The following is a 15,604-nucleotide window of genomic DNA, read 5'->3' on the forward strand; positions in this document are numbered from 1 at the left end:
CAGCATTGCACCCGTGCGAAGCCGGGGCGGGTCGTTAGTATAATGATAAATTCTTGTTAGATCTCTTCGTTGAGTCTTTTTGAGTAGTATTGCGCATGCGGTAAACGGGTCTACGGGTTCGATGATTTATTCCCGAGTCAAGTAAAGTGATACTCGATTTGTGACAGCCCGATGCCTGGTAAATGGAAAGACTTGCAACAAGGGATTTAATATGGCTAACGAAATGTCGTCTTGTTACACTTCTACATATTACAGTGGCCTCATTCTATATGCCACATGTTAAGGTCACCGGTTCTATGATTTATTCCCGAGTCGGGTAAAGTGGTATTCGATTGATTATGCAGCTCGAAACCTGGTGGGGAAATACGAAAACTCGCTAGTTACAAGGGATTTCATATAGCTAGCGAATGTCTTGTTACACTTATGCATACTACGGGGCCCTACTCTCTATGCCACACGTTGTTTTCACTGTGTAACAAACACGTTACACACTGCGTCGCGTTTAAGACAATAAAAATTACCATAAACCATTCTACGTTAATTTCACGAAGATGACGGCCGCGTTACGAGTTAACACTGTCATAGAAAACTCCCCAGAAAAGGTTATAAAGACGTGATCTAAAATATAACCCTATTATTCATAGACGTTATTTATCTAAGAACGGAGCATTGCTGTGATAACAAGTCTGTTTCTCAGTGTTGACGGCATGACAGCCTTCGCAGTGCGTAGACATAGGGCCGCTATGATTGGCTAATATTGAGATACAACTTGAATCAATTTGGCTGTCAGATAAACAAAGCTGAAGAAACAGCAAGCTGTCTGATAAAAAAGCTGAGAAACACACTTGTTATGACAACAATGCTCCGTCCGCAGATAAATAACCTCTATGAATAAGGTAAGGTAAGGACGTAGAGCACAGTATAATGCCACGCAGTCCTTTTGCCGGTTACTTCGCCACTGTTCATATGACGTTTATGAGTTGACCGACCTGCTTCCAACCATCATTACACAAACGTATAATAGAAAATCGATTAAGGCGATACCTCAAGGTCCATTTTCATACATTTTGTTTCGGCTTTATTCTGGGTAACTAAACAAGTATTGGCAAGTAAAGAATTTAAATTCACTGACGAAATTTTAAAGGCAGAAATATCCATGATTATTAATTATTTTTACATTTTTCTTTTAACTGCGAGAACTAATCACTAACTAGACGTGAATTTAAATTCTTTACTTGCCAATACTTGTTTAGTTTCCCAGATTAAAGCCGAAACAAAATGTATGAAAATGGACCTTGAGGTATCGCCTTAAGCCTTTAGGGAAATCAAACTAGTAATATTAAACAAGTGCCGCTTTCGCCGCGTTCCATCCTAGATTACCTATAAGGCCGGTATAGACAGCGTTGCCGCATGCCTAACAAATTCTAGACGACTTAATGTGAGTTATATGCAACAATCTTTGTGAAAAACGTTAGCCAGTAACTTTGGGCTTTAATAAGTTATCTATAGAGTGTACATTCGTTAAATTGTCAATTGGATTCGAGTTAACATTTGCGCGTGGTATAAACGATATTTAAAGCATTGTTTAGCTGGTTTTGAGTCGAACACAACAGGAAAGTTAAACGTGTTTAAGGTATCTTTTTTTTTAATGCGTTCAAAGCAGGATATTGACCAAAGAACTGCCGTTGACGCATGCGGCAGTATTATTATGTAAGTTTGTCAGTTTCAAAGTACAACCGTACAATATTTCATGATTTCAGACAGGATATTTTTATGTTTCGTATATTTGAGCAATTTTTGTTTATGTATTTTTATTTCAACACATTTTTCAGAGACACCTTGCTTATTAAAATAGCTAATTAAATTGTTACTCTCCCTAATACAATATAATTGTGGCCTCACACGTGACTATTAAGAATCACATTGTATATAGTTTTCAAAAAGTACAATAAGTAGTTTAACATCTAATAAGAATTCGAAGGACACACCTAAAATTACCTGAAAAATTAGTAAAAATCAAAACCCCTTTTTCCGTAGTCGGTTAAAAAAAGCCATGTACTCACCTATCGCCGCGACCGGTAAGCAGTTGAAACAGTCTGTGAACGTTTTCCATAACTTTATGTTATACCTCCGTTTGCATTCGTCGTAGAATCTGTGAACAATAAACAATGCATTGTTATCGTTGTGGGGTCATTATGTTTATATTATATTATAGTTCCGCCTAACAAAGTACAGCGAATTAAATACAACAATTATACGAATAAATACAATAATACTATTCGTTATCCTACCCTGGTACACAATGTAGGGCAATAAATCTGTACTAATACTATAATGAGGAAAAGATTGTGGGTTTGTTTGTTTGTAGGGGATTATCTCTGGGACTGCTAAACCGATTTGAAATTTCTTTTACTAATAGAGAGCTGCATTAACCGAGTGCTATAAGCTACTTTTTGAACTTGGGAAAATATCAAGTGAGGTTTTTATTCAGCAAAAAGTTTCACGTGGACGGGTCGGCGGGTGAAACCTATAATATTATATGAAGCCGAAGGTATGCAATTATCTCTTTCTATTCTTCGCTATTCACACTTCTGCCCAACCTTCAAGGATAAAGGTATGAACTTAAAACATTACCAATTTTTTTTTATAAACAATTAATTGATGAAACCAGGGGCCTTATTCTCTATCCCGCACGTTATTTTAACAATGCGTAACAAGCACGTAACACAACGCATCATGTTTAGGACTATAGAAATTTGGCTTACAGAATACCGTTCCACGCACATTTCTCGAAGATAACATGACACGGCCGCGTTACGCGTTTACACTATCATACAGAATAAGGGCCCAGCAAGAAGCTCCCCTGATGGTAAGCAATTGCCAATTAACAGCAGCATCACCACCCGAACTTTGCAAAGCAATTCACCACAATTCTACAATAAGAAGCTTAGACGTTTGTTACGTAACTCTCTGTATAGCGAATTAAACTCTAACCGCATCAATTTATGGACATATTTAGAGTAAGTAATACAGCTTAATTTTCCAGTCGAGAAGCGTGGGCGTCTGTTAGTTAACTGAATAGAAAATTAAACCGTAACACACTGAAGTTACGTTTCGCCTTACGAATGGAGTTCAAGACTCGCCCACGCTCGCCGCGTTTTGCGAGAATACCGAGTATAATTAAAACATACGAGTCGCCCACACGTTACGCAAATAGTAACTCTTTGTGATGATCTTTTTGGGATCACGGTCGGTTTTGGTGGAGACGAGACCGCAACGTTCAAAGTTTGATGTAAGTATGGAATAGAAATCATAACGAATGTCAATTGATATTTTTTTAGCGAGAATAAATAAATAAAACAATACAATAGAAATGATGAGAAAATATTACAAAACAATATATATATGTAATCTTATACTTATTTGCACTTGTGGCAAAAACATAAAATTACAAATAGGATGCATGATTTTAAAAGCTGTTAGTATATGTATACTTGTAAACAGCGTAATACTTTATTGATAGTATCAACAGAGCCAAACTTCTTTCATATTATACAGTTTACGAGGCGTGTCATAGTGCTTCGGTTTTAGACGAACGGCTTACTAACTTAGGCATTTAATTAGTTCCTTAGAGTCCTTCACCAAACGTAAGTGTGGTATAAATATGACCTCGTAATCCCACCTTGATATAGTTATAATAATTCGAGAACGGAATCCGGCGCTTTTCAACGCTAAACTTTCCGAGGCCAAAACCGTTCATTGTTATTGAGACGCTTCGCAAGATATTTGTAATACATAGTTTGATTACAAAAAAAAACTTTTATAAACAAAATAGGAACGAACTGTGCTCAAGAGTTATGTAATTTTTTAACTAATTTAGATTTGTCTATACTATTGACTGACATTGTGGCGTAGTTGTATTACGGTACGACTGCTGTGAGGTGTCAGGTTCGATCCCGGTGTCAACCAGTGATATTGTGTTTTTCCTCTGAGAGTATCAGCTCGGAGACTGGAATTTGGGCCTGATATGACAGGCGCGCCCTTATAACTATATGGGAAGGAAATCGGAATACACACGGCAGAAAGTGGAGGCCCGTGTTGCGCCTCTGTCTACCCCTTCGGAGATAAAAAGCGCGAGTGAGCGTGTGTATTAACTCGTGGGTCCTCTCAATGTGACATTGACATTTACGTGTGTCGCGGGAATATAACCTTATATACTACATAATAAGGTTGTTTTTCCCTGACACGCGTAATGTCACGCGTAATGTCATGTGGCTGTCGGGCTTGCCGGCAAGCCAAGAGAGGACACACGAAAAGAAAAGCTATTTATTCGTCAAAGAATAGGTAATCGCTAACGCTTGCCATAAACAACAACACCATATTATTTTCAATAATAGGTCGTACTGCATGGCACTGCAATGAGCTTATGGTGATATTAAACGTAAACGGTTACATTTATGTGACGGAGAAATAAGGGCAGTTACCTTAACTGCTGTAGCTATGAGAAATCTTTCTTACGTGACTAACAATCAATTTTTAAATATTAAAATTTTCATACAGATATTGAAAAATTGTATAATATTAATAGTATATTGAAAGAAATTTATAACATTAAATTATTTGACAATTCCTAAGAGGGTTCTGCACTCGTAAGGATATTGAATAATATTTTTTATTCCGCAAGTAAATAAATAACCTTCTCTAAGCTAAATAGAAAAATAAATAACTTTATTTTATTGTACACTTTATCCACTTCATACCTTTGCATAGACTGAAAATGGCAACATTAGTTTCTTACCCGTTATTCTCTGGTGGAAACTGATTTCCGAATTGATGCTAAAGCTAATATTGACGTAATCTCTTATACTATAACCTTTTTAATGGATCCGAAATAAATTACTTAATTCCATTTGATTTGTTCTGTAGCAAAGACAATCTGTGGCACCTAAGATGGAAATTCGCAAACGCATGATCAAGAATGCCACTATATTTCCATTCACTAGTACGATACGATACGATTAATCGTAACCAAAATCGTCTACTGAAACTACGTAACAACCGTCAAAGATATTCAAACCTACAATTCACTAGAACTATACGATACGATTAATCGTAACCAAAATCGTCTACTGAAACTCCGCAATTACCATCCACGATAGACAGACAAAACACAATGGCCAGTAGATGGTTTTTAATCACGCGGCCGTGTTTGGCCATCGGCCAATATATCTAGTTCAATGGCATACAATGACTCGACTCGCCGTGTCGTAATCCACTTCCACTGTTACGTCGAGACAAGTGCAAACAGCCCGCTGATGGATCGCACAAACATCATTATGGTTATTAATTACGCTAGATGATCTTGGTGAAAGTCACGATCACGGTGCAATAACCGATGGTCGATTTTATCTTGTATCGATTCTATATCGATAAGATCAATGTCAAGCACGGTCTACGGTACACCATAGTTATTGATAACCAACGTAAATGCGTTAATATAATGCTATTTGGACATAAATATGCATATAAAAGCTGGATATAAATATAATTTCACTGCTCTATAATCACAAAATTACCCTCCTTTCAAACCATACAATGTTGACAACCCTAATGTTCACATATGCCTCTAATTGAACTGGCAGGGTTGTCACACAAGCCGTTCGTAATTGCGATTATCCAACACATATGTACAACACGTGTGGTTCATGCGTAACTTTTTGACGGTGATGTTTACGTTACACAAACATTCTAAAAACAGGTGTACATGCAGTGTTTAGACGTATTTCGGATCGTTATAATGGTGATTTTAGACTAACAAACAAAAATGAATTGCTGTAAACCGATATCGATACTGATAAGCAAATATGTTCTCTACTTAAATACAATAAGCTTTAGATTTCAATCATAAACTTTTCATTATTTCTATCCGACTTGGTTAAGTTGTTTTGCAGTACGCAAAAAGCAACTTTACGATGTTCAGCATTCTATATCGACCTATCCACCTCCGTCCACGTGGCACGCATGAGACATGGTTATTCCCATAGATACGCATGACTCAGAAGCACTTGTACTTCGGTATTCGATTTTGTAACAACGAAACATCGCTTTGATCCATTCCAAACATAATACATATAAGTGCTTCTGAGAATTTGATTTATATGAGTATCAAGAACTAGAAATAAAATGATTGAAATTATGAGTTTCACAAAATATTTTATCCAATAGCTACTTTCAAGTGTCAGTATCATCAAAAAATTTAAGGCTTCATCACAAAATAACACATTATAATACTTAAATATCAAAATTAAAATAAGTATGTCGTTCTAATCTGACTGCAATGCCCTTGCTTTGTATTTGTTTTAATTAAAAGAGAATGTAAATTCTACTATTGTCTAAGGAAAACATTAATGTTTAGGTTTTTAATGTTTGGTCTAATACTATCGATATATACACGTTCGACTCAACTGTACTGCAATCCATACACCTGACTGACATATAATTTCAACATTGACAGCGTGCGGTTATGTACGAAGTGACAATCATAATATAAGAACTCGAGTCTACGTGTAAACCTGGATGTGAGTAAAAATATTAGTTAAGTAAGTAAAATTATTTGTTGCTCAAGTGAATGAAAGATTATAACAGTGACGTTTTAGTTGCCATTTTAGTTCAGATTTTGAACAAATAATTTATATGGACTTTCGTGTCTTTAAAATATACGTCAATACCTAATACTAATTATTAATCGGTAATCTGAAGTCTATACATGAAAAACAGCTTCAAAAACCAATAACCACAAAGCCAACAAAGCTAGCGTACGAAACAAACGATTGCCATAATTAATGTTGCATCAAATATTGTGCAGCAACTTGGATATTTCAAAACATTTCAAAAATCTTTTGCAACCGCCGTACACGCTCTACTCTGGTTACTTTCAAATTGTAACTTTTGCGTAGCGACAAGATGTGCGAACTGCGAAGACTTAAGGTTGTATGAAACATCAGTGGATGTAAAACGAGACCCGGTTTTCGGATGAATATTTTGTTTATTTTGTACAGTCAAAAAGGGCAAAGGAAAAGTCGGCAGGTATCCAATGATTACGAGCTACCCTTTAAGGTTATAGCTTAAGGTCCATTTTTCATACATTTTGTTTCACCTTTAATCTATATATTATATATTTATCTATCTAACATCATATCATCTATCATCTATATTAGATATTTCGGCCTTTAAAATTTAATACGACGAAATTTTAAAGGCCGAAATATCCATGATTATTAATTATTTTTACGTTTTTCTTTCTGCGAGAACTAGTCACTAACTAGACGTGAATTTAAATTCTTTACTTGTCAATACTTGTTTAGTTACCCAGATTAAAGGTGAAACAAAATGTATGAAAAATGGACCTTAAGCTATAACCTTAAGACGATTGGCATTCATTTGGAGGCTTAGGTTCAGCAGCGGTTGAAAATAATTATCATATCTTTTCTGATATAAGATATAAGTTATCATAAGTTTGTATGTTTGTTAAGAAGTAAGTGCAGCAAACGCTGAATTGATTTGGATAAAATTTGCCAAGACCATGTCCTGAATTAACTAATTAGGCTACTTTTGAATGGGAAATATGTGTTTTTTAATACATATACTATAATATCATAATGATAGCATCACAATGATTTTACAACTTAATTGAATAATCATTTATTGCACAATCCTAGCAATGTTCGTTAACATCCAAATAGTAATTTTAACGCACATTCTTCACTAGCTGTGAATTGTGACTCAGATATGACGACGCCACTGTAACACAGCGAGGAAACAACCGACGGAGAAACGAGATATCGCGATTCGGATTTCACTGTCAAACATGTGTCAGCTTATTTTGAAGTGGATAATTTTTTTTCATGTAAAATCACCAATATTATCTTTTTTTACACAGTGTTTCAGATAAAAACCAGGAAATGGCAACCCCACTCGTGATGCGAAACAGTTGATAAAAAAACATTGCATTCGACAAAGTTCTGCGTTTTTTCTTAAACCATATAAATTGGGTAACGCAAAGATCTACAGTTGAGTTTACCCTATCTAAACTAAACTTTAATATTGATGTGAAAAACTGCGGACGAGGATCCAAAACCTTTAACTATTGTAAATGCGAAAGTGTTTCATGTTTGGATGTTTGTCAAATATACGGAGAATCTGGTGGACGAATTATCATTCTCAATACAAAATTAGTTCCATATTACACAACAACACGGCGAAGTTTTATATGTTCCTGGTCAGGCTATAAAATCTAACATACGCAGTCAAGTGTTCTATAAAACGCAATATATGAAATACAGTTTGATATTTTTATCACGAGTCCGTAGATATCTCGTGTAAAACGCGCTATCTGCTGATAAACGGATGACATCACGCTTACGAAATATTTTTTTAAACTATATTTCTTTTATGTATATAGGCGTGTGTTAGTCAAGCAATATAAGAATGGTAAAAGAAACTGAGTCATTTGAAGTTATTAGTATTTGTTTACAGTTCAAATTATACTAAGTTTAAAGAAAAACATTAAGATACTTGTGCTGTGTATTACTTAAAGATGTTTCGAAATAAAAAGGTAAATAATAAATAAATTGTTTTCTTTTACAGCAAAAGGAAGACCCATAAACGCAAAAGCACAGCCTATACTCGATCATAACAAGTTTGATCGACTGCATTCCTTCTTACTTTAATCAAACTCCGACGAATAACAAACTTATGATAACTTGGGATCGCCGCGGACATCTTCAATTATAATAAAGTAAAAATAAAGGCAATTCTTCTATTGATCTTCGAATTTATAACACGAAGGTACATACAACGTACGTATACGTATAACATTGTTTTTGGAATGTTATTTCTGTATTCATTACACCTGTGGACATCCAAGCTTAGGATAAGAGACTTTATATCGACATCTGCTCTACAATTACAATTCATTGTAAAGCAGTTTCCGTACCCTAAGATCGGTTAATCTATTAGTACCAATTTCTCAAATTAAAACCGCTGCCTTCTATAAAACTGTGAAAATATTTTTATTGTTGCGTTTCATACGGTCAGTGAGATTTACCGACGCCCACAACTTAAAAGTTACAAATATAAATCAAACAGGTATTTGAATTGTGAGTTCAAATGAGGAAAATAAACATTTCCTTAACGCCGGGTTAGTCATAAATTCGTTTTTTTTTAAAGCACCGTGTATGAGTTGTGATTATTTATTAACCGCAATATTCTTTTGGTAAATTGTGAACTGCGAAGTATTCGTGAAGTATTGGCAGAATACATGAACATACAGAAATATTGTAGGAATTTACATGATTTTTAAGTTTAATACAAGTCGTATATCAACATTTGCTTTAAAGTCTAGAGTATTATAACCAAAAATGAAATATATCAAGGCCTAACATTCCGATCCAAATGTTATAACACTTCCCTAAAACGTTAAGGAATCTTGAGGCTAAACATAAACCTTGCATCTGTATAAAATCATTCACACTTCAAACTCTGTATACCCCGCAGTAATTAGGCGCCACATTAACCCAACTCAATAACAAACCCACAAGGACTGCTTTGGAATCCGAGCGTCGAACCTTAACGGCAATGATTCAACCCGATGACTCACTAAACCAAGGGTGATGTTAAGGAAACATTTTCGGTTATGGCTACAAGCAGACCTTGTGTTTTGTGTGGTTTTGGCGTTTGGCGTGGCCCACTATCGCGGGCTTTACAGCTTACGTACGGTGGTAACTATCCGGATGGATATAGATACCCTACCACCAGCGTATTTTTAAGTTTTGGGGTTTTAATTGCATCATAATACACCTTTAGCGGCGATAGCCTAGTTGGGTGTGGAACGGACTGACAAGACGAATGTCCGCAGGTTCAAATCCCAAGGGCACACACCTCTGACTTTTCTAAAATCATGTGTGTATTCTTTGTGAATTTATCGTTCGCTTTAACGGTGAAGGACAACATCGTGAGGAAACCTGCACATCTAAGAAGTTCTCTATAGGAATTCTGAAGGTGTGTGAAGTCTACCATCCGCACTAGGCCAGCGTGGTGGACTAAGGCCTAATCCCTCTCAGTAGTAGAGGAGGCCCGTGCTCAGCAGTGGGCAAGTATATAATGCAGGGCTGATATTTATACCTTTAGCTGGGAAAAGTGCAAACTGCACAGCATTTATTCTAACATTTACGCAGACAGAGTCGAAGAAAAACCTAGTATCATATAAATTCACAGCGTAAGTGGCGCGTGTGAGTTCCCTCACTCGTCACTGAACGCTTATTGGTCGGCGCGTACGCACACCGCGCGAGACCGACCGCGACCGACGCTTCCCGTACTCACTTCCCATGACTTCGGAAATTACTCGACCGAGAACGAAACCGCTTTTACACATTTCCGAATAAACGAAATGTTTTAACACACTTTCGTTTTTTCCATACCGTTTGTTTTAGTGCAGTGCATTGTTCTCGTATTAAAAAAAATATTTTATGTATTGACTCAATTCTGCGTTTTATTACCGAACTATCTTGGCATACTGGTTAAGTTCGCTATCGCATAATTTGTAAACAATAAAATATGTAGACACTTAGATAAGAGTTGGATTGCCCAGCAGTGGGACATGACTATGAGAATAACTATGAATGACAAAAATTAAACCCAAATGTTACAAAAAGAATCTATAGAAAATTTTTGTTCGTATTCCGTTTTTGTTTTTACTGGGTTAATTTAAATTAATAATTCACTTATGACAGAGGCTGTTCATACAAATGTTTTGTCTTTGTACCTAGTCAAGATGATACAGGCTTTGAAGGTTGAAGTTAATCGTGTAAATAATTAATGGTGCGTTATATGTAAACAATTTACAAAATGATTTAACTATCAACACAATGTTTACATAACAGTGTACAGCAAACTATGACGAAACTAGAGGGATCGAGAATTTTTGATATCCAATTTTCATTGTAAGGATTGTGTTAAGATATGTTTGGGTTTACGTGGGTATCTATATTAAGTATAGGGCATTTATCTATCGGTGATGTATAATGTATGTATGTGTGTATAAAGTAAAATAATAACGAATTTAACGACCTGCCCAATGATCAGATGAGATCGCGAAGTATGCCGGCATCCAGCGCACAGGACCGAAAAGTGTCTAATAGAGGAAATCTATAACCAGCAGAGGGTTGATAGTATGATCTAAACCAAACTAAAGTCCATAACTATAAGAAATTACACCGGTAATTTGCTATAACATGGCGAGGATTTTTATTTTCTTGGACATCTATATAGATATAATTATAAGTATCTATCCACAATATAAATACTACGCAAGTACCAAACACACGAGGCATTGATTAACGCTTCGTCTAATCAGCGAAATAATTAATTAATAAGATAACGTATTATCTAAAAGTGGTCACAAATTAAAGGGTAAATGGTACAAAATATTATGACGTTGAATGTTTTTGTGGCAATCGTCAATTTATTTACTTATTCCTGATTTTTTTCTATTTGATGTCGCAAAAACCAGGACGGTTTAACTAATTTCAATGAAAATATTTTGAAAACGACAATTAACGTATACATAAATAACTTCAGTAAATGCCTCCGTCTAAATGGCGTAATTTTTTACCGAAAAACTAGCGAGTAATTAACATGGGTAGATAAAGTGAAATTACTTTTAATTTACTTCAAGGAAACCTGTGATTTGTACTAAGCGACATTCAACAAGGACAAATATTTGTATACTCCGCATTCCGCAAATATTTGATTAGCGATTGCGGAATGGAAAGCTATCCATATCTGACGCCCATGATTCACACGGAGAGATAAACAAATCATTGTGGAGGATTTATAATATACGTTTAACAAATAATCATGTTTTGTTTTAACCTTCAATTTGAATCAAGTCCAAGTATGCACACTGTTTTACATTGACCGAATAATTTTATAAAATGAACTTATGAGGCCAAATATTACTCGCTATGATTTACGTATTTTTATATTCGTCTCAACCTTCAAGTTAGATTTTAGTTTCCCAACCTACAATACTACGAAAGCTACAAATAACGGTAAATAATATAAAAATAGAGTAACTGAATAATCCATTTAATCGCATATACATAACTAACACCAACATCCAAACATGAACTCTATGTTTTATATAAATAAGACTCACCCATAAATCCTATTAATGCTGGCACACTCGTGGTTGCCGCGTAAAAGGAAGAAGTTCTCTGGGTATTTGATCTTGTAAGCCAGCAGGAGGCATATGGTCTCGAGGGACTGCTTGCCGCGGTCCACGTAGTCACCGAGGAAAAGGTAGTTCGACTCCGGAGGAAGCCGCCGTATTCGAACAACCTTAGCAGGTCGTAGTATTGGCCGTGAATGTCACCTGGAACAAAATTTATAATTAGTGTTGTTGGTTACTCAACCACCATCACCTCATAGGCCGGAATACAAATAGCAAAATGATACGAGCATTGGTTACGTCTCTGCTTAGCCCTTCAAAATTGAGTGTTGTTGCATAGACACTTGCACCATCACCTCATAGGGCGGAATACAAATAGTAAAATGATAAGAGCATTGGTTACGTCTCTGCTTAGCCCTTCAAAATTGAGTGTTGTTGCATAGACTCTGCCACTATCACCTCATAGGGTGGAATACACATGGCAAAATGTTGGGAGTATTGGTTACACTCCTGTTTAGCCTTTCAGGGATAAAAGGTGTGAATGTGAAGCATTTTGAGGGATAAATGATTGCCGGATGCACATATTCTTTAATGCTGTTAAACAGTTTTGCGGTTCTACTCACAATCTGTACGTACAAAAATTGCACGAAAGAATATAATTAATGTAAACTAAACGTACGTAATTTTATTGTAAAGTTATAACAAATAGCTTAGTAAACAGTTATACTTTGATATCTATTTTTTCGTTTCAATCTCTTAGCGGATTATTTAATAAAGATAATTAAATTGTTGAGTTATTAAGCAAAAAACATATATTTTGTTTGACGGAAAGAATAGAACTTTGTCAATAAAATGATCTTATCTTTAATTCTTGATGAGGCAGCTAATATTACAGATACACAAAACGTCTAGCTTTTCAAGAATAATACCGCAATGCATAAATAAGCCACTAAAGCAATGAACAAGCATAATTCATTAATTACATAAAATCCTTGCTGTTCAGTATAATTTGAAATCATATTTTATTCCTTTAATACTTAGAGACTTGTAATACAACTTTCGACATTTTACCCTTCAGATGTTATTGTAACTTGCCCAGTTTTGAACAGGTTAATGGAGATATCAAAACATTATGCAATATTATCTTATCTTTGAGTACAACAAAAAGGTCTTCAATTATGAGTAATATAGTTTATAAAACTGCAAAATGATTATGGGATGTTTATTGTTTTCACTAGGTGTTGCTCGCGGCCTCTCCCGTGTGTAAATCGTTTCCTGCTACAAAATTTCCGAAATTACTTTTGCGAATCATCGCTCCTACAGGACGACGCAATGGCCGTCTTAAAAAATGAAGCATATGTGTTAATTCGGGGCATGATCTACCCATGAGCCAGATCCCTTCAACTGTTTCTGCTATTACTTCTACAAACACGCCATAATTTTCACAAAATTCCGCGATTGTTGTATTAGTGAAGTAAAATTATATTCCCCTCAAGTAAAATAATAACAGTCCCCCTTCACCATGAAGGCTGCAAGATCTTCGAAACGTCAGTAGAAAATTGTAATATAAAACCCGCGGTGAAATCCGGAAAAATAGTTTTATATATCAATAAAATAATATTAGTAAAAGTGAGATACATATCTCTTGCACTGTCTAACAAATAGATGTCAAAATTATTACACAGTTAAACATATTGTATATAATGCAGATTGTATTTTACCAGATTAATACCATATAATTTTTTTATCTGTTCAATAATATGGCCATTAGCGGGACAACTAAGATTTAATAATTAAACAATTTTAAAAATATATTAAATAAAATATAAACTAGTATCTAAAACTACATTTGTATTGAGCTAAACTATCCTTTTAGATAAGCTAGTCCTGCACTCAAAGATGTGGACCACAAATGGCACAATTTAGTAAAGAAACATTCACCCACACAAAATTACATTATGAAATAACTTGCACTTTGATTTCTATGTATTCAGACTGATTTCATAACAAATGGTGTTTTAAGTACCAATAATAACACATGTTACGATGAAAATGAATGCTTATGTGCCATGTTATGTCCACAATGTTATGTGCTACAATGTTGTGCATTTATATTTGAGTGGTGTGCGCTTATACATGGTATTATTACTCAACATGTGTAAGGAGTATTATTACAATCTTGTATGTGTAATCTCTCAATTCTTAGTTGGCTAAATAAATAATATGCAATTTGTAGTTTGATGAAAATAGTTTGAAAGCATAGCTTTTTTTATGAAGAACTATTAGGATGCCACTTATACCAACAAGATAATGATAAATTCCAAGAAAGTCTTAATGTTAGTATTGGAATATAAACAAAAGAAATTCAATGATTCAAATAAACATTATTATTTGCCTTTTTACCATTGCTGGATATGGCATATTAATATTTTCCAATAAATTAAATAAACATGAATACATTTCATAATTAATAAAGGAACGGAAGGAAGTAATTTGATTTATAAAGGAACTGTAATGCCTTTAATACTGACAATGCAATAATTCACACATTTTATAATATTCTAACATTTATACAATTGACAAATCAAAGAATTTATTAGATTAATAACACCTAAGTAATATGAACTCAAAAATAATGCAAACATCATAAGAATTTTGGCTTTAAGCAATAAACTATTTCAAAAGACAACAGGTGAGCCAGTACCTGGTGAGGTAAGATAAAAATCAACAATATTAATCTGATGCAACATTTAGGGCAATGTGTTAAATTACTTTAACAACTGTGAATCAACTTAGGTGTTAAATTTATATGAGTAATATTTCAAAATGTTACAAATTTGTTCATTGTGTATTAGATATCTGGTGCACTGAAGTTTTTTTTTGCTTTGAATGACGAGACAAGATTGCCATTCGCCTGATGGTAGGGATACAACCGCCCATAAACAGCGGAAACACCATCCAACACCATGAATTAAGTACTAATTATTGTTTAGTATTCCACTGCGCTCGCCATTCTGAGACATGAGATGTTAGGTCTCATTATGTTCAGTAGTTACACACAGTTCTTAATCCTTATAGCCCTATGTGGTTGCTGGTATTCATCTATAGACCTTCATGGCCTGAATAGGGTATGTTCCTGACCTATGTACTTAACATGTTTATAGTATGCACTAAATATTATAGTTGCCAATCGCTTTGTAGACCATATAGAAATGGAATACAAAGAAACAGTTAAGCAAGCTGAGACGACTGTGGTGAATATTGATATCCTCTCGTATGGTTCAAACTTACTACATACATTTCATCAAAATTGGTTTAATGATTTTGCCGTGAATGGATAACAGATAATTTTACAATTTATTATGTTAGTATGAA

The 15,604-nt window shown here is 34.8% G+C and overlaps 1 protein-coding gene across 1 annotated transcript in view; it reads right to left on the minus strand.

The window, feature by feature from the left end:
- LOC119188519 (serine/threonine-protein phosphatase alpha-2 isoform) overlaps positions 1 to 15,604 on the minus strand; it is a 57,722-nt gene that overhangs the window by 30,967 nt on the left and 11,151 nt on the right. The window contains exons 4-5 of the mRNA XM_037436661.1: positions 12,218 to 12,380; positions 2,064 to 2,152 (exon numbers count right to left, since the gene is read on the minus strand). Coding sequence (XP_037292558.1) covers positions 2,064 to 2,152; positions 12,218 to 12,380 — 252 coding nt within the window. The remainder of the gene's footprint in view (positions 1 to 2,063; positions 2,153 to 12,217; positions 12,381 to 15,604) is intronic.

This window comes from Manduca sexta, chromosome 9, assembly GCF_014839805.1.
Source record: "Manduca sexta isolate Smith_Timp_Sample1 chromosome 9, JHU_Msex_v1.0, whole genome shotgun sequence".
Classification (NCBI taxonomy): domain Eukaryota; kingdom Metazoa; phylum Arthropoda; class Insecta; order Lepidoptera; family Sphingidae; genus Manduca; species Manduca sexta.